The following is a 27,149-nucleotide window of genomic DNA, read 5'->3' as shown; positions in this document are numbered from 1 at the left end:
TTTGTGACCATTTTACATACAATTGTCTTTTTTCCTGTGTGCTATTTATTACCTCAAATTTAAGACTACTTTGTACATAAGAAAGAGATGACTGAGACATCATGTCACTGTTGCACTCAATAGTGTTCATGAAGTGTGGTAAAAAGAAAAAGATGTAGAAATCTATCACATAAAACTATTTGCCATTAAGGCTTTGGTTGCTTTAACCATTGTTGTAATGTGTCTAACTGGAATTATGTAACTATAAACGCTTACATTCATTAAGAGGAACACATAATATATGCTAAAATGTTATGTCATCTAACATGTGCCATGATATGCAAATTATGTGACATTAATAAATGAACACAAACAACTATATCCATAACATTTTGTCTGTTGAGTGTGATAAAGTTAATGCTCACGTGGTCCAAATTTAGTCCAATTTGGACATATCTTTAGGGAGAAGAAGCCTCAGTTGCAAGTACAAAATTCACACAATCTGTGAAAAAACGTCATTTTGACAAAGATCGAAATAGGGAGTTAAAAAACATAGACCAAATGAGTTTTTTTCTTGTTAACATCTTTTTTCCATTAGGGGAGATACCAATAAACAAAATGACACCCAATAAGTAGGAACATAGGGGGGGGTGCACGGTAGGCCCCTCTGGCCCATGGACTAAAAGAGAGAGAGAGGATTTTCCAGAGAGTCAGAGAGATCATTGATGAAGACCAGAAATAGCACAGGGCCCAGAACACTACCCAGAACACCCAGAACACTACCTCCAGCCAGAACAGGAAGGGGAGATAATAGGAAGGGGAGATATATATCTTATAATAGAGCAAACGTATATGGTTATGTATGTCGTTATGTATGTCATTATGTTTGTCGTTATGTTTATATATGACGAAAACGTCTTCTTCTTCTTCAAATAAAATTACAACCCTCTTAATTAACCCTCTTAATTGCGTTAAGACTGCTGAGACCACTCAGACCTTTGACGACCCTTTAATTCCCCCAAGACCCTTAAGACCACCAAGACCCCTGAAGACCCAAAATACCCTGAAGACCCCAAAGACTCAAAACACCCCAAAGACCCAAAAATACCCCAAAGACCCAAAACACCCCAAAGACCCAAACACCCCAAAGACCCAAAACACTCCAAAGACCCAAAACACCCCGAAGACCCAAAAGACACCAAAGACCCAAAACACCAAGAAGACCCAAAAGAACCCAAAGACCCAAAACACCCCGGAGACCCAAAACACCCCGAAGACCCAAAACACCCCGAAGACCCAAAACAAACTGAAGACATAAAACACCCCAAAGACCCAAAACACTGTTGTACACTAAGGCTGCCCCCGTTGGTGGTTGTTAACTTAAGTTCCTTACTTCGTGTTTTGCTTGGTTCTTAGATTTTTCCCTTCTCCACCGAACATCTACTCTTTGTCTAACGTTTTAAATCCCCCCCCCCCCCCCACAAACAAACAAACAGACAAACAAAAAAAACATTTATTTCCTTTTCTCCACGTGTGCTGTTTCGTGTGCTTCTGTGCACGTGGGCTGTCTCGCCCCGCCTCCATTATCTCTTTATCTTCCACCTTTTGCCCTGTTCACGTGACTCGTGGTTGTCCCTCTAGGCCCTCTCCCCGTTGGTATTTTGTGAATACAAGATTGTTCTTCACGGTTCTGTTTAAATATTATTTAAATATGGTTAAACTTTCCCCTGCAGTGTTTTATTCAGTGGTATATTACAACACGCTGTTTTTCTTCCTATTTAAAAGGGTCTTTTCAATTTCCTCTTCAACTCATTCCACTTCAAAAAAAGAAAAATTCAATCTCTTACAATTGATGAATTCTTCTTCATTACATGTTCTAAACTCACTTTCATTCCACCCCTCCTCGATCGTTCTTAAACGGATCTCTGACTTGAAAATCACAATACACCCAATTTGTTATCAATGTTCGTCTTTCATTAATCATCCACTTTCCAAACTCCCCCCTTTCCCCTCCCCTCCAAATCTCTCCCCTTGCCCCTCCCCTCCTAAACTCCCCCCTTTCCCCTCCCCTCCTAAACTCCCCCCTCACCCCTCCACTTCAAAACTCCCCCCCAACCCCTCCCCTTCAAATCTCCCCCCATACCATCCCTCTCCAATTCTTCCCCCTCCCACCTCCTCCTCAAAGCCACCTCCTCCCCACTTCGTCTCCCTTCTATCTCATGCCTCCACCTCCCCCAACCTTCTACTTTCCTCTGCCCCCCCCCTCAAACAACCCCTCACTGTGCCTCATCCCATCACCATCAAACCTTTCGTCCTCCTCATCCTTCCCTTTCTTGTAACTCTTCTGTAATCTCCAAAACACTATCAACTGCTCTCCCTACCTCCCCCTTCATCTTACCCTACCATTCCCCTACCCTGTCCTGTACCCGATGCTCCCCCTCTCTCTTCATTAACGGTATGGACCTCAAACATCCGGGGCCTTCGCTCAAACCTGACTGATCTCTCCATACAGGTTGCTTCTGACAATCCAGACTTGATCTGCTTAACAGAAACTTTCCTCCATCAAGATGTTTCTGATTCCTTAATATCTCTTCCTGGTTACTCCCTCCTCCGGTATGATTGACCTGAGCCTCATCCTGGTGGTGCGGTTGCTATCTTTATCAAAAACTCTCTTCCTCACTCTCCTTGCACTGCCCTCTCTCCAGCTCACCCCCAGGAGTACATCTGGCTACGGCTTCCTCTCTGCTCCCACCTTTTGTTCATATGTGTTCTGTACCGTTCTCCAAACAGTGATGACTCCATTTACATTTCGCTGTCTGACAACATGGACCAACTTCTATCCACTCATCCCAACTCTCTCTTCCTCATATGTGACGACTTCAACTGTCATCATGCCAGCTGGCTGGGTGTGGGTTCCTCTCTCAACAGTCATGGTACCGCAGCAAAGGACTTCTGTGACTCATTGGGACTGACACAATCTGTCAATTTCCTGACCCGGATCTCAGTCAATGGAGTATCTTCCCTTCTAGACTTGGTTATGACAAACTTCCCTGTAAATGTCTGCTGCTCTTCTTCTGCTCCCATCGGTTTTTCTGATCATGTGCTTGTTAAAGTGGACATCACTCTGGCCATTCTCAGAGAGCCTCCTCAGCGTCGATGAGTCTGGCATTTCACTCAGGCCGACTGGCACGGTCTTCAAGCAGCCATCAGTAATCTGGACTGGTCTCCCATCTCTACTGCCTCTGATATCAATTCTTCCTGGGAATTCTTCCAAAGCAAACTGCTCTCTCTCATGCACAGATTTATCCCATGTCATCTTCAGTTGTCTTACCCTTCGTCCCGTCCATGGTACACTGAATCTTGTGGTGAGGCAGTTGCCCTGAAACAACTTGCCTTTGCCTCTTGGAAGGCCAATCTAACTGAAGGCAATCTCAATTCCTTCCACAAAGCTCGGAACAAGTGTGTGTCTAGTAGGGTAGCCCTTATTTTTGAAAGTTGGAAATGTTAAGCTCTCACCCTCCACCACTGGTCCATTTGACCTACAAACAAACCACACCAAATATCAGCTACATCCATAAATACGTAGAGGTAGTCCAGCACCCTTGAACATTTCCCCCTTTCGGCCATGTGATTGAGGTCACGTAACACTAAAAACACATATCACAGATAACATCAACATCAAGGTCGCTTGCTGCAGCATTTAAAGCAGTCATGGGGAGCACCTCTGGACTGGAAGTTCTTCTGTTTAAGAGATTCCAATCAAAGTGGGACTCTATTGACCAGACTGCATTCATCTCTGGTCTCTCTGCAAAATCGATAACTTTATCAGTCACAGGGAGAATGCGGTCTTTGACAGATTCATCAAAGAAGCAGCTTGACCTCAATCAGCCACGGGATGATTATAAAGAACTTCTGGAACTGAACATTTTGTTTCTTGGAGGAGTTCCTGCTCATGGCATTCATTTCCGTGCTCCTGGTGCGATCACCATGCAAGATGGATGTCGAAGGCCATCTACAGTCTCAAAATCTGGCTTTTCCACCAACAGTTCACGAGAGAGGAATGGCCGACGAGAAATTTGTCTGTTTGTTTCTGAAGTGTATTTGCAAGCCTGGATGAAAGCTCCAAGTGCAGCTGAAGCTCCAATGAATGATCTGCTGCTGATGAAGACCTTGATCTCTTACCAGACGGCAAGTCGTGCAATCACAACAGCCACCAGTGAGAAGTTGAGGAACCATCTGTGGTACTTGTCAGAAGAGCCGGTGGGGTTGGCCTTCTTCGACAAACAAGTGCCTATCGCTACTAAACAACTGATGGTGGAAGCACTGAAAGGTGAGCGTCCATGAGATGAAGAACCATCAAAGATGCCACGGCCTGACATGAAAGCCTTAAGCGAGAAGGGAATTTAAGAATTTGTCTCACCACACACAAAAACATTATTCGAAAATTTGAAAATCTCGTCAGACTTTTTAACTGTGGATCCAAGCACATGGGGTGACCATGAAGGCTACAGAGCTGCTGTGGAACAGATCAGGGAGTTGAAGGTCGTAAATGACCATGCTGAACGAGGTGTGGCCCTCATGAAAAGTTACAACCGGCTCCTTACCAAGGATGAGGAGCAACTCCAATTCTTACTTCACGTCGTGTCTGAACACCGCCATACTTATCCCGACTGTCAGAAAGCAACATTGGCTAAAATCAGGCAGCAGTGATATGACTTATGTTGGTGAGAACCTTCCTTGACTAGAAACTGATATAATAACATCAGGAAATATAATAACATCAGGAATGTTAAATAGAATGGGAAATGAAGAGAACTTTAAGAAGTGTATTTGTACAGTAGTATATTTTGTTGTGTGCTCTCTATACAGTATATAAAATCTTCATTCTTGAAGGTGCCTGGACCACCTCTAAATATAAACAGACTTGTATGAAATTTTGACTGCCGTGTTTCTATCCCAAAGGGATTACATTTAGTCCACGAGAACATTCAAATTAACATTTTAGAATTTTCACCCCGTTTAAGGACCACCCGAGTGTCTACCCTCAGGAGTGCCAGGAAGCACAATCTCTCCACACTCAAGAATGAACTCTCAAACCTGTCTCCTTCCTCCAAATCCTGGTAGCATCTGGTCAAATCCGTTTCTGGTGTTTGTGCCCCCTCCATCTCCTCCCTTACCTCAAATGGCTACACAGTTGACACCACACGTGACAAAGCCGAATGCCTCAACTCTGTGTTTGCCTCAAAATCTTATGTCCCAAACACATCTTTCTCTGTTCCCACCTTACCCAGTCGAACCCAACTGCTCCTGGACTCTGTGTCCATCTCTCCTGACAAGGTGGAGAAGTTTTTGTCAAACCTCGACTCTGATTCTGCAACTGGACCAGACGGCATCAGCAAACGGGTCCTAAAATCCTGCTCTGCCGCTCTATCTCACACTCTCTCTGTTCTTTTCAAACTCTCTTTTGATCAAGATCATCTGCCAGCATCTTTTAAATCAGCAAACATTACCGCTTTACACAAAAAGGTGCAAAAACAGATCCTTGCAACTACAGACCAATCAGCCTGCTCCAAATTATCAGCAAAGTCATGGAATCCATCATTGCTTTGGATATCAAATCCTTCCTCTTCTCCAATGGCTTGATCTCCGATCATCAATTTGGATTCAGACCAGGTCATTCTACTCTAGACATGCTGCTTCTGCTGTCTCAACAATGGATGGAGGTCCTCAATGCCAAACAGGAAATCAGAGCTGTCTCCCTTGACATATCACGTGCCTTCGATACGGTCTGGCACCCAGCTCTGCTCACCAAACTCTCCTCCTATGGTATCCATGGAAATCGCCATGCATGGCTTGCGGACTTCCTCTCTGGTCGTAGTCAACATGTGGCCTCTACTTCCTTCTGCATTCATTTCCATCACTCTTCTCAACCAGTCACTTTCATCCTTCCTCAACACATGACCAAACCATCTCAACCTGTTTCTCTTCACAGCATCAATCACAGGCTCTATTCCCATCATCTTTCGCAATTCATCATTTGTCTTCCTCTCTCTCCACAATACTCCGCACATCCGTCGAACCATTCGCATTTCCATCCTTTCCAGCCTTTGTTGCTGCTCTACGTTCATTTCCCATGTCTCGCTCCCATAAATCATAACACTTCTCACACATGCAGCATACACCTTTCCCTTCAGCTTCAACGACACTCCCCTCCTCGTCAGCACGCCACTCAGTTCCCGAAACTTCTTCCATGCACATCTCACTCGAGCAACCGTTGCCGAGTCTGATCCACCTTCTCCATTCAGCATGTCTCCGAGGTAGCAAAATGTTTTCACACCTTCCAGCTTCACATCGTCTCCAAGATCCAACTCAACATTTCCTCCATCATTTCCATGTTTACAAGTTTGTATCTTGGTAGATTTTCTTTTTTGAGGAATTGTATGTCATCCCTACATTGGAAGCCTTCCAGCTTCCTGATATATCACTTCAATTTGAAGTTTGACATGAGATTTCAAATTGGTCCAACAGAGAAGTCAAACTACACCTATGCCTGTTGCGTACCTTGATAGTTTCTCTCTTGGTTTAGAGCACAATAAACAGTTCAAACTCGACCGAGTCCAAATGTAATCAATAATTTATATTCATCATTACGTTGTTGGTGGACGTTAAAGATCCCACCGTGTCCTTTGCGAAGAGTAAGGAGCTATCACCGACACTGTGGCCAGTTTCCAAATTCCTGCCCCAAACAGCGCAGGGCATTGGCTGCCCACTCTGCCAATGAGGCTGCTGCTCTACAGCTTTGTGTTGCTTATCAAAGAAGATCATCAGGTTTTTGAGCTGTCAAAATAACTCGTAACTTCACAGTGCCCACACAATGGAAGCACAAGTTAGTGACAGCCGAGTGAGAAAATCTCTCCGCTATGTCTGCACCTACCTTGCGTACATTACGGGGGACATGAACAAGTTTGGTGAATGGATGCAAGGTGAGTTTATTTTTAAACCATGTTCTGAAAACTACCGTCAATTGCCAAAGCAAGTTTAAAGTTTGAATTTTTATGATTGTTGTTCGATTTCAAATTTCAAATAATATTTCTATAAAGCTTGGAACCTGAAAGGATATCGTTCCTCTGGGTTCCATTTCCTACAGATTCGAATCCAACTACAAACTTTCATTCCACTGCTACTCAGGTAACTAGGGTGTCACATCATAGAGTAATAGGGGGCCCGTTGGTCCATTGGACCAAATTTTCATTGGTCTTCACCGCCTTGTTGCATACCTGCCTGCTGGGTCTTTTGTGTCATCGGGGACTTTTGGATCTTTTGGGTCCTCGGGTACGTTTTGCGTCATCTGGGTCTTTTAAGTCTCCAGGAACCTTTGTGTCATTTGTGTATTTTTGGTCCTCGGGGTCTTTTGGGTCCTCGAGGACGTTTGGATCTTTTGGGTCCTTGGGGACTTTTGGGTCCACTGGGTCTTTTGTGTCTTCTGGGTCGTTTGCGTCTTCGGGGACATTTGGGTCTTTGGGTTATTTTGGGTTCTCGGGGACTTTTGGGTCCTCTGGGTCTTTAGGGTCTTAAGGATCTTTGAGGTCTTAAAGGGTATTCGAAGGTCGAAGGGATCTCAGCAGTCTAAAGAGTTAAAAGGTACATTTCAGTAGTACGTAATGAATTAATAGATGTACATCATAATTAATAGACAGAAAGTATGCCATGAACACACACACACACACACACACACACACACACACACACACACACACACACACACACACACACACACACACACGAAAAACGACGCTCGGGCGAGATGTCAAATGGTCACCCCCTCGCAACTCACATGCTGAATTAAGCACAAAGACCTATTCAAGAACTTTATTACAAATCAAATTAGGTACAGTACATTTGCAAGTAAACAGTTAAAGTTTTGTTTTCTGCCTTTGTTTTGTTTTGTTTTCAAAAAATTGTGTAAATTATGTAAAAAAATGAATCTTTGATAAATTGCATAAAAATTGGCCCAACTTATTCAATAAGATGACAAGAAGTATTCCAAAAGCATAAATACAATGTCACTTCCACGTCCTCACGTTAAGAGAAGAAAAAGATAGGGGGAAATACCCCTGCCACTCACCTGGTAGAACAAGTGAATCCTCTTGGATTGCGCTGAGGTTCGGGCATGGAATTTCGAGCCTCGATCATGGTTCGAGCCTCGATCTTGTATACAAAAATAATAATAATAATAATAATAATAAGAACCTTGGGCCGAATCTCGCGCTTCACCAGTGCGCGTGCGCGAATTTACGTCACGTCGGCAGCGAGAAGGGGTTCCCCAACACGAACCAATCAGGAACTGCCACGTCACACTTATATGATCTCAGAATTCCTGTGACAGGAATTCGCGTTACACTGGCTGGAAGTCATTCGCTAGAGGCGCTTCCTCAGCGCTAATAAACAGTATACTGCACTGACTACGGGTATTTTAAACCAATTTCAATGGTTGCTAGAAGACAGGACAGCATGTAGAATCTTACTAACATAATCATAAGACTTTAAATAAACAAATAACAAAAGACCTATTTTGGTTCATTTTCGTTTATTTTGGTACAATGAACCTATTTTGGTCACAAAGAACCTATTTTGGAACCTATTTTGGTTCAGATCACAAGAGAATCCTGAGGCCCACCTGAGGCCCGAATTTTTTAAATGGCAGGAACAAACTTTGGTACAACACGGGTGATTAAGGTTGTGGTCAAGTTTCATCAGCATTGCTCGTGTAGTTTCAGGGGAAAAAGCAAATTCCTATTTTGGGGGTGAAACCTGGATCCACTTTGACCCCCGGTAAACCCTCTTAGATCCCGATTTTTAAAAATGCCGTCAACAAACTTTAGTCACAACACAACAAATATCATTCGTGCCAAATTTGGTCGCAATCCCATCAGCGGTTTCGGAGAAGACGTTTCAGGTGTTTACGGGCGGACGGACTGACTGACGGACAAACTGACAACGCTCCATCGCATAAGCTCCCCTGAACTTCGTTCCAGGTGAGCTAAAAAGAGAAGAAAAACGGTTGCAGAAGCAACCTCAGCATGCTAACCCCGCAAAGATGGAAACAAAGAACGAGAGCTGCACGATGATAACATCGATCACAACAGAATCCTGACACTGGGGGGGAAGACTTATTTTACAAGTTCGACTTCTCAAGATTTTGCTAACATGGCGATCAGCAGCAAGACCCTGAGGTCATGTGGCTTCTCCCCTTGTGAAGCGCCATGTCGCATCAGCTCGCCACCCCTCGACCTTCAAAAGGGGGAATTATACCATTTTTGCTTACGTAATAAATAGATGATATTCTATTGGTGTTTTATCTGACAGGATTTCAAAGAAAATAAAGAAAATTAATTTTCAACCTTTAAAAATCATGCGAATAAATTCTGCTTTTTTGTTCTAATACCTTTCTCACCTGTACAAATGAGCTGCGAACACCAATGAGGCGTGAACGGCAAACTACAATGAACGCGAACGCCTCGTCCGCTTAGTTTCCCGGCATGCCACGCGCTCCTTTTGCCCGCCTCCTCTCTCGAGGATATCGTTGGCCGTCATCAAACGGAGGGCGGGGCATTTGCACATTATAACTCTTCCCTTTGCTTGCGTTTTCATGCGCCCCGTGGCAAAATGGTACGAAGTGTCGATAATGATAGATGCCCCCCCCCAAAGTGCCACTCGGGAGTGCCATACAAAAAGGAGCAACCACCCCTTTCGCCCCACCCCCCGCTACGCCAGTGTACACACACACACACACACACACACACACACACACACACACACACACACACACACACACACACACACACACACACACACCTCATCCATTTACAATAGATGCCCTGACTTTGGAAGAGGAGAATAAGCCAGCTATATCGTTTGTTGGCACTCTAGACATGAAATCCTGACAATCTGACAAATCTCACACTCTCACTATGTCTCTCCGGAAAGACTGACTGGACAAAGGAAGATAAATCAGGTTGAGAGGAGATACTCCTCAGGCCAAAATTGTTGGTCTCAGTGAACTCCTAAAATCCTGCTCTGCCACTCTATCTCACCCTCTCTCTGTTCTCTTCACCCTCTCTTTTGTTCAAGGTCATCTGCCATCTGCTTGGAAATCAGCCAACATCACCGCTTTACACAAAAAGGTGCAAAAACAGATCCTTGCAACTACAGACCAATCAGCCTGCTCCCAATTATCAGGAAGGTCATGGAATCAATCATTGATTCTGACATCAAATCCTTCCTCTTCTCCAATGGCTTGATCTCGGATCATCAATTTGGATTCAGACCAGGTCACTCTACTCTGGACATGCTGCTTCTGCTGTCTCAACAATGGATGGAGGTCCTCAATGCCAAACAGGAAATCAGAGCTGTCTCCCTTGACATATCATGTGCCTTCGATACGGACTGGCACCCCGCTCTGCTCACCAAACTCTCCTCCTATGGTATCCATGGAAATCTCCACACATGGCTTGCGGACTTCCTCTCTGGTCGTAGTCAACGTGTGGCCCTGAATAGTTTTCTCTCATCACCCCTTCCTGTTCAGGCTGGAGTTCACCAAGGAAGAGTTCTGGGCCCTGTGCTTTTTCTGGTCTTCATCAATGATCTCTCTGACTCTCTGGAAAATCCTCTCTATCTCTTTGCTGAAGACTCCACTCTCTGCCGCTCCATACCCCATCCCTCAGATCGGCAGTCTGCAGCCTCCCCACTCTCTGCAGACCTGGACAAAATCACAAACTGGTCAAACAAGTGGAACATGTCTTTCAATCATGACAAATCTCACACTCTCACAATGACTCTCCGAAAAGACGACTGGACAACCCTCCAATCTACTTTCTCAACAATCCTCTTCAAGAAGTTCTGTCACTCAAGCTTTTTGGTCTCACTATCTGCCATGATCTTTCCTGGGAAAACCACATTTCCAAGCTGGCCTCCAAAGCCAGTCACAGACTGGGCATCCTCCGTCGTGCGAAGTCCTTCCTTGGCACACCTGAGCTCCTCACCACGTACAAGGCTTTCATCCGCAGTTCAATGGAATACTGTTCTCCCCTCTGGGCTGGTGCTCCTGCCTCACACCTAGCTCGGCTTCACGCTTTTGAAACGAAAGCTTTCAGAATCATTGGAATCTCCCGCGATGAAGCTAACTCCGAGGGCCTTTCACTCACTAATCGCAGGCAGGTTGGTGGTCTTTCTGTCTTCTACCGACTCCTCTCCGACCTTGCTCCCCCAGCTCTCTCTGTGCTCTGTCCCCCAAATATTCCTACAGGTCGCACAAGATCTGCCAGCAACCCTCTTATGGCTAAACTGCCAAAATCAAGACTCTCTATTCACCTTCACTCTTTCCTCCTGCCTCTGGAACAAACTCCCCCACTCTCTTCAATCCCACTCCTCCCTCCAGTTCTTTAAAACCGCTGTCCACCACCATCTCTTATCTTCCCCCTTCCAAAACCTTGATCTTTTCTAGCCCTGTTAATTCACCCCAGATCCACTTTTCTGAAATACCGACTTCTTTCCTGGAAGTCCTAGCAGTGTCCATGTGTTTTATACCTCTCCCCACTCCCCCCCCCCCACCCCATTCCCATGCGTCCTCCCCCCCCCCCCAAGTCCTATCCATCCCACAGATCTCCCGATGTCCCTCCTCTCCATCTTGTTCTCCCGCTCCCTTCATCAAATGTTTCATGTTTTATGTGTCAGTTTGTCTTTTTGTGATCAATCTTACCTCTTACATGAGCCTCGATCTTGTATACAAATATATATATATACAGACTTGGCATTTAATATGGATTATTTTTTTTGTGGGGTGAACTTACTTTTCAAGATGTCTTAGAACCAAAAGTTCATTGGAATTATGTTGAAATTATTCTAGATTTTGTTAATGTGACCTTTAAAAGAAACAAAAACCACATTTGACATTTCGAAACAAATTAATTGATCCTTGAAAGTGATGTAAACTGATATCGAACTCAATTCATGGACAGTACTGTGTTAAACTTCTGTATGTTTTCCAGAAGTATCTCTTTATTTTGCACATTAGCCCAATTTTTTTTTAACAAAAACAAAAGTTAAATTACGACTGGGATTAAGGAGAGTAAAATTACAGTTCAGTACTTCGTGTAACCCCCACGAGCATTCAGGAGAGCACGTACACGTTGAGGCATGCTGTTCACGAGATTTGCCAAGGTTTGGACAGGAATCGCTTGCCATGCAGTGACAATAGCCTGATGCAATTCACGCACAGAGGTCGGCTGCTGGTCCAAGTGGTCGATTTGACGCGTTAATTCTGCCCACAAGTTCTCTATCGGGTTCATATCCGGGGACATGGCAGGCCACTCCATATGCTCTACACCACGGTCAGCAAGAAAGTGTTGGATCATGCGAGCACGATGAGGCCGAGCATTGTCATCTTGGAAGACAAAGTTTCCTCGAAAGGCTGCACGAGCAAATGGAAGCAATGTTTCTTCCAGAATGGCCCTGTACTTGAACTGGCTCAGGTTTCCATTCAGAACAACCAGGTCAGTTTTGTCCCCTGCATGAAAAGCAGCCCAAATGGTCACCCCACCACCTCCAGCTTGGACTCTTGGCACTATACAATCTTTGTTGTAGGCTTCATGCACTTGTCTATGCACTCGGACGCGGCCATCTTGATGATAGACCAGAAATCTGGACTCGTCACTGAAGATCACGTGATTCCAGTGTCCTGCCTGCCATTGACGGTGCTCTCTGGCCCACTGCATTGGCGCTGGCGGTGTTGTCTGGTCAGGCGTGGCTTTCTCAGGGGACGCCTGGCACGATAGCCTGCTTGAACCAGTCGTTGGTTGACTAGCCTTCTGGATATAGGCACATTTGTCAGTTGCTGCCACTCAGCCCTAAGCCGATTAGCTGACTTGGTACGGCCATTGCGGACTAACCGGTGCAGCTGGCGATCATCCCTCCTTGTGGTTCTGCGGGGACGTGCTGGTCTCGGTATTGGAGTAGTGACACCCCTCTGAGCATTTCGTTTCAGGATCTTTGACACCTGACCTTGAGTGATGCCATACTGCCGAGCAATAGCACGCTGTTTCATGCCGTAATTTCGTAAAGCCACCACTCCATGACAAACAGCATTGTCGAGTTGACGGACCATTTCCAGAGGAAGTGGCAATAACTTTTGGAGATGTGCAGCAGTTGTTTTCCACTAATACAGAACGCAACAACCCTTCTATACCCGACTGTGAAGCCAATCATCAAATGCACCTGTCCGTACATTTTGCCACGCCACCTGTGATATAATCCTGTTGTTGACTTCTTGCTGCGACAGACAATCAGTGACATTGTTCTTTTAACAAATAAATCACCAAAGTGTAAAAGAAACTCACCAGATTGATATACTGAGTTAAGAAAGTAAACCCAAGTCAAGAACAAAAAAAAATTCCATATTAAATGCCAAGTCTGTATATATATATATATGTATATGTATTGTTGCGGTTCTCTATGCCGGCCTGCTTCCCCTTATCAAGGGGGGATTAATCCCCTTATCTTTGCTGGGCCATGGCGGAACCGAGACTTGCAACGCTCTTCCCGGGCGAGCGCGGAAACAGGGTTTCGGGACCAATTCTCGCTCGTACCTAAGTACCCGCGCCACCACGGAAATGAGGAAACAAGCCTCGCACGAACCACTTGTGATGTTAGTACGCTGAGCGAATTGCGTACACGTGGTCTGCGCAGTCTTCCTCAATGGAACCCGATTGGAGCGATCCTATTCGTGCCACGCTTAGTCAACTGAGGAAACCACAGGAACGATCAAATCAGAAAGAAAGAACAAGGGTTTAATTATTCCCATATGTATATACAGTTCAAGGACGAAGAGACACAGAGCAATCCTTAAACAGTCTTAACTTATCCCAGGGACAATGGGCTCATCTCACACTCACACAGGGGATTGCAGATGGGCTGGTGTTCCCCACGCGTTGATGTAGTCGTCCAGAGACAGCCTCCGTCTGGCTCTCCACGGCCCCGGCACGTCCCGCGAAGATGGTGGCAGGCGAAGACAGGGAATCGTAGCGCGTCTCTCGTACAAAGCAGATGATCGGGGCGAAACGGTAGTGGGCGGACTTTAGCGTGGCTGGCGGTTACTCAGCCTCGTTCACTCGCGCGTCTCAAATGCGCTATTTCGTTATAAACGCGCCTGGCTGCGCCCGCGTGTATGTAGCGACCAACTCCTCTTCTTCAATACACTTGGTGTTGGTTAGCGCGTGCGTTCCCATGCAATGGTCAAGTTCATCACGCAGCAGTCCTCTTACCGCAAGTTCTCTCTGTAAGTCTTCTCTTTCTCTCTCCTCTGCGAGTCAAGTCCTTTTATCTCTCCCTCTCCTCTGTGAGTCCTCTCATGGCAAGTTCCCTCTGTAAGTCCTCTCATACACCGCAAGTCATTTATCTTTCTCTCTCGCATCAAGTCAAGTATCTCTCTCTCTTATGTGAGTCCCTCCCGAGGGCTTTTGCGCAGCGGTTCTTATCCGCTTAATATATATTGACAGACTCAAAACCGCAACACTGCCCCCCTCCCTCGTCAGACTCGTCCCCGAGTCGAACCTACTGGAACGACCGGTTTTGAGAAAGAGTCGGGACTAACTTTTAGTTCCGTGTGACACTTAGATGTGGTTCCCCCTAACATTTACTCTAACCCGCGTATGTGACAGTTTTAAAACACTAAATATGTCCCACCTACTGCGTTGAGGAGCTAACTATCAGACTCGCACCCACAATTAACCGAATTGCGGAATTATTTTCAAACTAAACATAGAGCCGGTGGGCAGCATTTTATATACAAGCACAAAAACTATCCTTATTTAAAGTTCTATGACCCAGGACCTGTCATATTTGAAAAGAAGAATGGAGGGGAAGAAAAACACAGCAATGCACAAAACACATTCATCAATTCATAGTTCACCATTCACTGTTGTCTGGCATCTTCTGTCTTCTTGCATCTTCTGTGTGCAATAAAACTTACAGTTCTTCTTCCGAGCACACCAATAATAAAAATGTACAAAAACACGTGGTCATTTTATTTGCCAGCAGGGCCAACCCTATGTGGTCCAATTGCGTGACATTGATGCCACTCAAAACAAGTGGTCCGAAGACGCAAGGTGAGTCTGCAGCAAAGTGTAAGGCCACAAAACCTGTGGTCCATAATGTGTAATGTGATGATGTGCAGCAAAGTGTCTGTGGCAGCAAGTGCTGCACACGGGCAGCAAAGTGCCACACAGTTAAGCTGCCCATGTGTAGCAAAGTGCAGCAGGGGTGCTGCACATGTGCAGCAAGGTGCAGCTGCAAAGTTCGATGTTGCTGCACAACTCCTCCTCCAAAGTGGGTCCAGGTGTGGGGGGAGAGACAAAGCACGGTCAGCAAAGCAGAAAGGGCACAAAGGTACACATCAACACAAGGTAATGCAACACGAGAGGCGTGGAGGAGCGAGCAGAGCAGACTCGTCCCTAACCGTCCGTACCCCCCAACGTCAGCTTCCACTACCCTTGCCCTTCCATATATTTACAAATTCGTCACTACGTTCTGTCTCCCATATCCCCCTCTAATTCCAAATTCGCCTTCCAATCCCTCCCAGGAAGGAAGAGATGGAACCAACACAATGTCACTCTATGTCGTGATGCGTCTTACTCACTCAAACAGTTTCAAAGCCCTGGTGTGGAGTTCCGTTTCCCTTGGTGAATGGATGTGGATGGCGCGAAGGGAATTCTCTTCCTAACTACTCTAATGACATTAACTCACTTACACTACCCGGGGTCATGCCCTGCCAATTGGCATCTTTAAACTATGTGGTTCTAAAAACCTATTCCCATTGACTACTCTGCGGTGCCCATGAATTTGGGTCTCACTCCCCAATTTTTCACACTGTGCCCTTGCACAATTTCGGGGCTGGGTCGTGTGGCTCCACTAGCAGGTCCAACTACCTGCGCACCACCGCCACTGAAGTCGCCACCCGAGCTTACCTGCTCCTGCGACTACCTAAACCAGGGAAGACCCCTCCAGGCACTCTACCCCTCTGATGCCCTCTCTGGCATTGGGCTACCTGGGTCCTTCTCTTGGATCCTCGGGCCCCATTGAACAACTACTCACAACCCTAACTGGCTCCCAGAGCCTACCTGCGGCCTCACCTGGCCGACAAACTACCAGTGGCGGAGTGCTCCAATAACCATACGCACCAACAAAGCCCACACGCCCAGCCATTCCACAGACTCATGCACCCAACCAAGCACTTCTTGCTACTCCCGCACCACAGATGTCAATATCCAAACAATTTACCTAAGCCCTCTACCTGGCTTTAAACTACCCACCCCGGGTATTTGTGAAGGGGTCCATCTCCCCCCATTCACTCCTTCGCACCATGCATTCCACACCTTTTACTTCACACCAAGCATTCCACACCAAATTTTCTCACACACCACTTGTCTCGCACACCACTTCCCTCACACACCAAATCTCTGGCACACCTCTTGTGCTCACCCACCTGTTTCCCATTCACTCCAACACAACCCCATCTGTCTCAATACACAATTCCTTGTGATTCTCACCAATTCCTCATTTGCTCAATGCCATCCTCACATAAACAGTGATTCTCAACCAATTCCTCATTTGCTCAATACCATCCTCACACACACAGCATCATCCAGCTGACTACTTCCCCTAAGACTCGTGCTTCCCCGTCTTCCCTTAAACTAAGCACACCCTTCGTCGTTAACATCCCTCTAATCTCTCTACGTCCCCTCTACCTGTACAAATGTCCCTACTTAAATCTCATGTCTCATATTGTCATCTAAATCCCTAGCAATTAACCTAGCCTGCCCTCGGCGAGCTTCGGTGCCCCATGGAGGTAACCATCACTGGTCCCTCCATGTGCATTTCACTGCCATCCCACTAATCTAATGCTCATGAGCCCAGTGAGTGAGGAATGGTGAAACTTCCATTCCTACACGCAGGGTACCATTCGCCAACACTATTACTATCCGTCCACTGCACTCGAGCCTCTCCGTGTGGAAATACATTTTCACAGCTCGGCTTCGAAAAGCCGAGCGATGCATGCGGGTGGTTTGTCGCCTGGAGGTTGGGTCCATCCGGCATTTTCGATCCAGGGGAGGAGGCTTGGTTGGGCCAAGCTTCAAGGCTCCATCCCTACGTGCAGCCTTGCGGTCCCAAGCGCGATGGCCCAACCGCCCACGGTCGGAGCACCGCAGCCGCCAGGGGGCCCGGCTCCGAACTCTCCTACCCCCCCTTGAACCGTGCCGATCGCCTTTCCCGCCAAGGCGCGGCACCGACCATACAGGGCGGGGCCTGGCGCGAACCGTGTACGCCGGTCCTTGTGAGACCTAGGGTGGCTGGGAAATCGGTGGCAAGTAGGGCCTATCTCCCTGGCTCCTACTCAACGCAGAATTAACACGGGAAGGGAACTAAGCTTACGAATACTAAGACATAACTATACTATTGCGAGGCTACATGTTGCTTGTGTGACTAACTATGGGGGACAGACTTTAACCTTTATTAGGCTCACTTGACAGACTCAAAACCGCAACAATATATATATATGTATATATATATATATATATATATATATATATATATATATATATATATATATATATATATATATATATATATATATATATATATATTGTAACGAATGTGGAAACGTTACAATGTGAACGTTACAAAAGTACGGTAACACCCTGGTAATGTAAATAATGGTCGCAGCCGTCCTAGTTAATTCCATGAAACTTACACGCAGGTCACGATATATCTTTTAAATAGTGTATTTCCTTATTCCATGTAGGCTAAATATGTGTTTCCCACTAGATTGACTTTGCATTGTATCGAACAAAATAAGCGTAGGCCCTTCCAATTTCCCCAAAACCTCCCTTCCAATTGCCTTCCGCATTTTGGGCGGTTTTCTTCAACCACCATTGGCCACGAGGTAGGGTTGGGGAAGAAAGGCGTGTCTCCACCTCGTCATAAGAGGGAAGGAGTGAACCAGCCCTAACAGCCAATCAACACCGCGGTGAGCGACCCGGTAGGCGTGCCCTCGGAGCCGGCGGCTTGATTTCGCCCGAGGTGATAAAAGCGACTGTAAGGGACTGCTTCTTGAGAGGCCTTGGGAGATGAGCAAAGAGACTGCACCAAGAGGATCGGTGAGATGCGAAACGCTCCAAGCCAAAGAGGAGAGGTACTCGGCAAGGAAACCAGCTTTGGAGAGACGCGCTGAAAGAAGGGAGACGGCTCCACCCCAAGAAGAGGAGCAGGTGTGCCGAACCAGCGCGTGACGTCTACCGCAGCGGATACACGACGGAGGGTTTCCCGCCAAAACCGCGAGGAATTGCGAGCTGCGGCCTCCCGACTTTGCCTCCCTCTCAAGCAATCCACCTCAAGCCCTACCTGCCTGCATTATCCCCTGTGTAAGTGTGAACGTCCTGTCCTGCTCGTTGTCTTGGGGTTAAGTAAAAATGAATAGTGTAAGTTAACGATTCGCTGTGTTACTGCTTCTTCCATCCATTGCTTGTGTGTGTATAATAAATCTGTTCTTCCTCCGTATTCTTCTTCTTCTTCTTTTCCTTCTCTTTCGGTCGCTTTAGAGATTTCCCGATTGAATATCAGTGGGGCGATCTGGTCAACGTCGGGTGGAATCGGGTTCTAATCGGGGAGTAACTGTTCGGACGCGGTTAAATACACCACCGCTCGGTCAATATAACATCTAAAGCCGCGTCTGTAACAATTGGTGTCGAGGAGTTGGATTCGGACCTGGGACTAAATTTGTTAGGCCCAAATTTTGGAACACCAATTGTACTATTAGAGTAACAATTGGTGTCGAGGAGTTGGATTCGGACCTGGGACTAAATTTGTTAGGCCCAAATTTTGGAACACCAATTGTACTATTAGAGTAACAATTGGTGTCGAGGAGGGAGATCGGACCCGAAATCGGACCCGAAGCGCGCTTAACGCGCTCAAAATTACAAGCTGCCGAAATTTATTTTGTTTTATAAAGCAAAACCCGAATTTTGAGATCGCGCCATGGACAATCAAGGCGATCGGATGTCGGTGGGAGAGATAGACAGGGTGGAATCGACCCAGGACCTCGGGGAAATGTATGTGGAGGAAAGGGTGGAGGAGAGTAAAGAAAGTGTGGTTGAGGGGGTATCAGGCGCACGAAATGGCGTCCTCGCGCATGTGGGTGTAGCGGCACCAAATTTAGCCGCGGCCGTGGTCGCGGCAGCCGAGCCAGAGATGCCAATGAATTTGGACCTGTTTATGAAACAGATGATGGCCTTTATGGTAAAAACAGACGATAATTTCAAAGGGATGGAAAACAGGATAGGGGGCCAAATGGGGGTAATGGGAAACCAAATGGGGGTAATGGGGAACCGGATGGATGCTCAGAGTGAGCAATTGGGAGTAATGAGGGACGAAGCGAGGGGTACCGGTGAGGGATTAGACAAGAAATTTGAGGGGTTAGACAACGGGATAAAAGAGGTAAAGAATGGGTTAACGGGGGTGGAAAACAGAATGGCTGCCCAGGAGAATCAGTTAGAGGGGGTGAAAAATGGGTTAATGGGGTTAGAAAATAGGATGGAGGACAAATTGCGGGAAATAGGGGAACAATCTGCCAGGGAAATCAAACAAATGGGAGAGCAGATAGAGGAGGTGAAAATCGGGGTAGAAACCAAACTGGATGCTCAGAGGGATGAATTGGGACAGATGAGGGTGGCATCTACAAAAGAGATGGAGGAAATACGACGAGGGGTAAGTGAGGAGGTTTCGGGGCTGCGCGAGGAGGTAAAGCGAGGTGAGAAGCGTATGGAGAAAGAGGTGAGAAATAATACGGCTAAGTTACAAGGGGGAATAGAAGATCTGACGGAGGAGGTGGAACAGCTGACGGAGGGACAAAAAGAACTAGTGGAGCAGGTTCAAAAGAACACTGCGGTACTAGGAGGGTTAAAGGCGACACAAAAAGAAATTAAAAACGAATTAATAGCGACACAGAGGCAATGTCAGATGGTACGTGAGGAACTGACAATGAGGGTGGACGAGGTGACAGAGATAATGGAGACAAAGGACCGAGAGGTGAGGACGCACATCGAAACGGTTAAGGTAGCCTTAGAGGACGAACTTGAGGAGACGCACCGAGAAATAAAAGAGGTTAAACAAAAATTAGAGGAAGTGGAAGAAGAGGTGAGTGAAATTAAGAAGAGACGGACAGAAACTAAGAGAGAAATAAAGGAGGAGATAGCGGAATATGTGCAAGGTCGGTGCTCAACTCATAATGTGATGCTCACTAACCAAATAAAGAGTTTGCAGGTGGCAAAGGAGGTGCGGAGACGAAGTACGGAGGTGAGTGGCAATGTATATGATGTGAGGAAAGCTTCAGTCGGCTTGGGGATTGGTTTGGATCCGGGTGTTCGTGAAAGGCCGTTGGTGAAGTGTGTGACAGGTCAGGTGTGCGAAAAAAGAGGTGTGCGAGAATGTCCGACCATGGGGTGTGTGAGGAAAAAGTGCACGCCGAGGAGTGAGTGTGCCGTCAGGAGTGAGCCGGTCGTAGCGCGTATGCGAGGGAGCACAGGGAAGCGCGGTGTGGTGAGTGTTACAGAGGAAGTAACGAAAAAGTGTGCGCGAGAGGATGCACGAGAAAGGTGTGTAACGGACGGGTGCATGAGGAAAGAGTGTGCTGTCGAGAGTAAGGGTGAGTGCGCGGTCAAGAATGGAGGTGAGAGTAGTGAGAGTGAAACGGAGCGTGAGTTGGTTATGACAGGTGAGCGAGGATGTACACCTGGAATGGAAGGATGCACACCTGGAATGGTAGAGCGTGTGTGGGAAGGCACATTTGAGTTGGTAGTGAGGCACGTGGTTGGGTGTGCGAATGAGAGCACACCTGTGATTGTCACAGAGGAAGTGACCGAGGAGGGGGCGCGAAGAGGTGTGTTGGTGAGGTGTGCGACCAACGAATGTGTGCCAAAGTGTTCGGTGGTCAGGTGTGTGACCAAGTCGGTGAGCGGAATGAGTGTACCGAGGTGTGTTAGAGAAGGTACGACCAAGAGCAGGGAGACGGCTGCATGTATGAGCAAGAAAGGGGTAGCGTATGCATGTAAGCGTCCAGGTGAAGCGTCGACGGTAACCGGTTTAGCGGTTAGGGCGACTTATAGCCGAATCGGGCCCTCGGTGCGCGTCGGGCAGCTTCGCGTGCCGCGAGGACCAGCGGGGATCCGAACCACGGCGGTTTCGAAAGAACCGCCGTACGCGATCCACGCTGTGCCTCGCTTGGAACGGCCGCGTCCGAGCTCCACTAGGCGGAGCGGGCAGCTGGATAGGAAGGGTCGTTATGGCGACCACGTTTTGTTGAGACGTGCCGGCAGGTCGAGATCGGGACATTGGATGGCTCCACGCCGAGGTGGTGCGTGGGATCTCGGCCCGGGTAAGCCCCCGCCCCTGCCCCGAATGCGGGACGCATCCAGCCGCCGGCACAAAAGAATCCGCGTTCATTGCTCGGCTGTACGAAGCCGGGCTGTAGACGTGAATTGGCGCACCGAGAGGATGTAATAAGTAGACGGGTGATGGTGATAGTGATAGTGATTTAAAACGAAATTTAGAAAAGTGAGTAGAATTGGCAGTAAATGGAAAATTTTTGAATTGGTTGGAATCTGGACGAACAAAATTGATAGTGAGAGACCCCCGATGTGGTGGGATGGCAAATCCACCATCCCTCACAGTGGGGGCAAATGCGCAATAGTTTATGGGGTGGCTATGACAACCGAGCCAGGGAGGGCTTGGATAATTGTAGGGATCTAGCGAAGATGACATTAGGTAACGTTAAGTTTAGTTAGTGACTGATACCTGTAGTGGGGACGCAGGTAGATTAGTGTGGATTATAATGACGTGGGAGCGCAATAGTTTAAAGGGACGACTGGGAAGCGCAAGTTTCAGAGGGGAGTAGTTAGCTGAGATGATGCCGTGTGTGTGAGGATTGAACAGGTGAGAATGGAACAGGTGTGATTGCACAGGTGTGCAACTGAACAGGTGTGTGGAGCCGTGTATGAGGGAGTAGTGGTGATTGCGTGTTGTGTTGACCAAATGGTCCAGGAAGAAAGGAGGGTGCAGGTGGCACCAGGTGTGAGGGCACAGGTGTGCAACAACAGGTGTATGTGGCTGTGTGGAATAAATGGTAGTGTGGAATATCTGGAGTATTGGAATGGATGGTCGTGGAGTGAGAATGGTGGAAATTGTGGAGTGGAGTGGATGGTGCGAAGGTGTGAATGGGGGAAGAGTGGACCCCCATCACGGATACCCGGGGCGGGTAGTGTAAGTGTTAGGTAGAGGGTACAGGTAAATTGTGGTTGGATATTGGCATCTGTGGTGCGGGTGGCAGAATGGTATGTGGATGGGTGCATTAGTGTTGTGGAAATGGCTGGGCGTGTAGCCTGTTAGTGTGTGTAGTTGTTTGGGCGCTCCACCACTGTAAGGATGTCGGCCAGGTGAGGCCGCAGGTGGGCTCTGGGAGCCGGTAGTAGTTGTTGTGGATGGGGCCCGAGGATCCGGAGGACGGACCCGGGTAGCCCAGTGCCAGAAGGCACCATGGGGTGACAGAGCCAGGAGAGGGGCTGTCCCCAGTTAGTTAGGTTAGGGTGAGGAGCTAGGTAAGCTCGGGTGGCAACTACAGTGGTGGAGGTGTGCAGGTGGGTAGACCTGTTGGGAGAGCTAGACGTCGCAGCCCAGAAATTGTGCGAGAGCACCGGGAGATGAATCGGGGGAGTGAGACCCCAAATTGAGAGGCACCACAGTTTGGTCAATGGGAATTGGTTTTTAGAACCCATAGTGTAAGTTGGCCAATGGATTGGCAGGGAAAGACCCCGGGTAGTGTAAAGTGTGTTAAAGTCATTTAGAAAATAGTTAGGATGAAGGATCTCCTCGCACCATCTGCATCCACTCACCTGAGGTGACAGGTACTCCACACCATGCCATGTTTTGATTATTTTTTATGATGCAAATGTTTGGATTGTGAGACGCATCATGACGTGGGTGTGACATTGTGCGTAATTCCATCTCTCCCTCCTTATGAGGATTGATGATGAATTGGTGATGGCAAATTTTGAAGTAGAGGGATTGTGGTGACGAATTTGGTACAGGGGAAATATGGGGAAGACGTGACAGTAGTGACGAATTGGTAATGTGTAGATTTTGTACATATGGGGTAAGGGCAAGGGCAAGGGTAGGGTAGGTGACCGGGGGGTGACGTACGGTAGGGACGAGCTTTCTCACTTCGCCCTCCGTACGCATTTCGCCTTGCATTGCCTTATTGACGTGTACCCTTGTGACCTTACCCCTCGCTCAATTGTCTTTCTTTTGTCTCCCACATGACCTGTGCGCCATTGGGTGCCGATGGGAGCGTGCGTGAGGTGGCCATTGTGCGCCCGAGATTCCCAGAACCAGCATGCATTGCGTTGATGTACCACTGTATGGACCGCTGTTCTGCGGCCAAGTACCACTTGATGGACCCCAGGTTCTGGGGCAGGGCACCTCTGTTGGAGACCGGCCATAGTGGCCAGGGAATCTTGCTTGCGGACCTCGGTAAGGTGGCACCTATGCCAAACAGGTGGACCACCCTTAGTTGGCCCCTGAGGCCCTAAATAAAAATGGACACAAGTTGTGCTTTTTATTATTTCCAACTAGGCCGCATGAAGCCAGAAGACGTCGGGAAGAACATCGGCCCAGCAGAGAAAGAGAAGACCACCACCAGTTGTTTTGTTGTGTTTATTATGAACCATGGTGACTGCGCACTGGGTGGTGCTTTTGGTGCTTTGTGGTGCTTTTGGTGCTTTTGGTGCTTTTGGGTGCTTTGGTGGTATTGGTACTGGTGCATCGATGCAATGCGTGCTGTCTCCTCCCTCCCAACAGGAATTTCTTTCTCTTGTTCCCTAAAAAAAAAAAAAAAAAAAAACACAGGTCCTGGGTTGCGTTGTAAATAAGAAATCACGTCATTGTAAATAATGCTCCCCACCGTAAATGTATAGTTTGAGAATAATTCCGTAATTCGGTTAGCTGTGGGCTTGAGTCTGTTAGACAGGGTGCAATGCAATAGGGGGACATACTTATTTGTGTTTTAAGATTGTCACACTCAGGGTCAGGTTAATTGTAGAGGGAATTACACCTACGTGTCACACTAAGTTAAAGTTTAATAGGCCCGAGGACGGGCCTGAAGAAAGGAGGGTGCAGTGTAACGAATGTGGAAACGTTACAATGTGAACGTTACAAAAGTACGGTAACACCCTGGTAATGTAAATAATGGTCGCAGCCGTCCTAGTTAATTCCATGAAACTTACACGCAGGTCACGATATATCTTTTAAATAGTGTATTTCCTTATTCCATGTAGGCTAAATATGTGTTTCCCACTAGATTGACTTTGCATTGTATCGAACAAAATAAGCGTAGGCCCTTCCAATTTCCCCAAAACCTCCCTTCCAATTGCCTTCCGCATTTTGGGCGGTTTTCTTCAACCACCATTGGCCACGAGGTAGGGTTGGGGAAGAAAGGCGTGTCTCCACCTCGTCATAAGAGGGAAGGAGTGAACCAGCCCTAACAGCCAATCAACACCGCGGTGAGCGACCCGGTAGGCGTGCCCTCGGAGCCGGCGGCTTGATTTCGCCTGAGGTGATAAAAGCGACTGTAAGGGACTGCTTCTTGAGAGGCCTTGGGAGATGAGCAAAGAGACTGCACCAAGAGGATCGGTGAGATGCGAAACGCTCCAAGCCAAAGAGGAGAGGTACTCGGCAAGGAAACCAGCTTTGGAGAGACGCGCTGAAAGAAGGGAGACGGCTCCACCCCAAGAAGAGGAGCAGGTGTGCCGAACCAGCGCGTGACGTCTACCGCAGCGGATACACGACGGAGGGTTTCCCGCCAAAACCGTGAGGAATTGCGAGCTGCGGCCTCCCGACTTTGCCTCCCTCTCAAGCAATCCACCTCAAGCCCTACCTGCCTGCATTATCCCCTGTGTAAGTGTGAACGTCCTGTCCTGCTCGTTGTCTTGGGGTTAAGTAAAAATGAATAGTGTAAGTTAACGATTCGCTGTGTTACTGCTTCTTCCATCCATTGCTTGTGTGTGTATAATAAATCTGTTCTTCCTCCGTATTCTTCTTCTTCTTCTTTTCCTTCTCTTTCGGTCGCTTTAGAGATTTCCCGATTGAATATCAGTGGGGCGATCTGGTCAACGTCGGGTGGAATCGGGTTCTAATCGGGGAGTAACTGTTCGGACGCGGTTAAATACACCACCGCTCGGTCAATATAACATCTAAAGCCGCGTCTGTAACAATATATATATATATATGTATATATATATATATATATATATATATATATATATATATATATATATATATATATATATATATATATGCCATAGTACCTTCTGAAAAGGGTAGGACAATGCATGCCTCTCTTCTCACCAAATTCCTGCTCGGACTTCAGTTGTAGAGCCAATGTCAAACCACATAATGTGGTGTCATATTTTCTCATTCACTTACAGTTGGCAATCGTGTAATAGGTGCAATAATCTTCATTGGACAGGCATAAGTTAATGGGGGGAGGGAATGGGGATAGGCTAAAATGAGAAAAGGAAGATACATCAGGTTGAGAGGAGATAATCCACAAGCCAAAAATTTGGGTTTCAGTGAACTCGATTTTGCAGAGCAATGATTTTGCAGAACCACCTTCGGCAGAGGCAATAAATAACTGTGTTGAGGCGACATACCAAGGTTAAAGCATCATACTGGAGGACTGATGTATAAGTGCTTCAAAAAGGGCACACACCATGCATACAGTTGTGGATCCATTTTTTGTGTATACATGATCGAGGGTAGTGACAGACCTGGAAGCATAATGGAAAGGAACAAAATCGAAAGGGGGAAATACCAACAGCAGAGATGAAGTGAGAATAAGAGTGAGATGAAGGGGAGGGCGGTAAGTACATGTGGGGTAAACAAGCTGCACACAACCTGAACAGCAAGAAGAGGAAGGACAGGTGGAGATGAAACAGAGAAGGAACAAACCAACCGGCAAATACATACGAAAAGAGGCGAGGGAGAGAGAGAGGAAGGGAAGGCTGTCTCCTTCTACTCCATCAGGGTGTAAGGAAGTGGCACCAGCCAGAAGGGGAGAAGAGTCTCCTTCTACTCCATCAGGGTGTGAGGTAGGGGCACCAGCCAAAAGGGGAGAACAGTTCCTTTCCTTCTACTCCATCAGGGTGTAAGGTAGGGGCGCCAGCCAAAAGGGGAGAACAGTCTCCTTCCACTCCATCAAGGTGTTAACAACAAGGAACTCCATCAAGGAACAGTCTCCTTCTTCAGTCTCCTTATACTCTATCAGGGTGTGAGGTAGGGGCACTAGCCAAAAAGGGGAGGACAGTCTCCTTCTCCTCCATCAGGGTGTGAGGTAGGGGCACCAGCCAAAAGAAGAGAGCAGTACTTCATCAACCTGCAAATCAATGCCTTGTACATTGCCAAAAGTTCAGACTGGCCAAGGAAAGGCCTTGCACGATGACAGATGCCCAGTCAGCGACTGGTTATTGAGCCCATCTTGGAAATATGGTGTGTCTGAGAAAGATTGTGGATGATTTTGACGACCACAAGTCTGAATGACTTCTTCAAGTGGTTTGTTTAGGAAGTAGATGAGATCAAGGGTTTGCCAGATGATCCTTTCGGAGAGAAAGGGTGAGTGTATGGGATTTGCTGGGTTTGAAACACTTTCAGTATCTAGTTCAGCAGGAAATGTTTCCTTTTTGGTGATTCATGATACGCTGAGGTCTGAAAAATAAAAGTTGGAAAAGTCTCATTGACACAACACCTCGAAAAAGTCACATCTACGTAAGATGGGCAGTATACCGCACAGGTTTCATCAACCTGCCCAGGTTTCATCGGCGGAAAACCTCACAAAAGGGTCGACGGAAGCAGCCACAATACCTCTGAGTGCAAATAGGCAGACGAGTGGAAAAGAAAAACAGATAAATGGGCAGTGAGAAAAAAAAGAAACGAGTTATGGAGAAAGCACATGTGGAGGATCAAAAGTGACATGTATTGATGGGTTGGGCGTTGGAGAGGGGAAGGTGGGGCAAAAT

General features: G+C 47.1%; 1 protein-coding gene across 1 annotated transcript in view; it reads left to right on the top strand.

Annotated features, from left to right (window-relative positions):
- Positions 1-6,866: 6,866 nt before the first annotated feature.
- Positions 6,867-27,149, top strand: part of LOC137421981 (urea transporter 2-like) — a 138,580-nt gene continuing 118,297 nt past the window's right edge. The window contains exon 1 of the mRNA XM_068108619.2: positions 6,867-6,962. Coding sequence (XP_067964720.2) covers positions 6,935-6,962 — 28 coding nt within the window. The 5' untranslated portion in view covers positions 6,867-6,934. The remainder of the gene's footprint in view (positions 6,963-27,149) is intronic.

Source organism: Myxine glutinosa, chromosome 2 (assembly GCF_964187855.1).
Source record: "Myxine glutinosa chromosome 2, kmMyxGlut1.1, whole genome shotgun sequence".
Classification (NCBI taxonomy): Eukaryota; Metazoa; Chordata; class Myxini; order Myxiniformes; family Myxinidae; genus Myxine; species Myxine glutinosa.
This window is presented reverse-complemented; position numbering and strand designations above follow the sequence as displayed.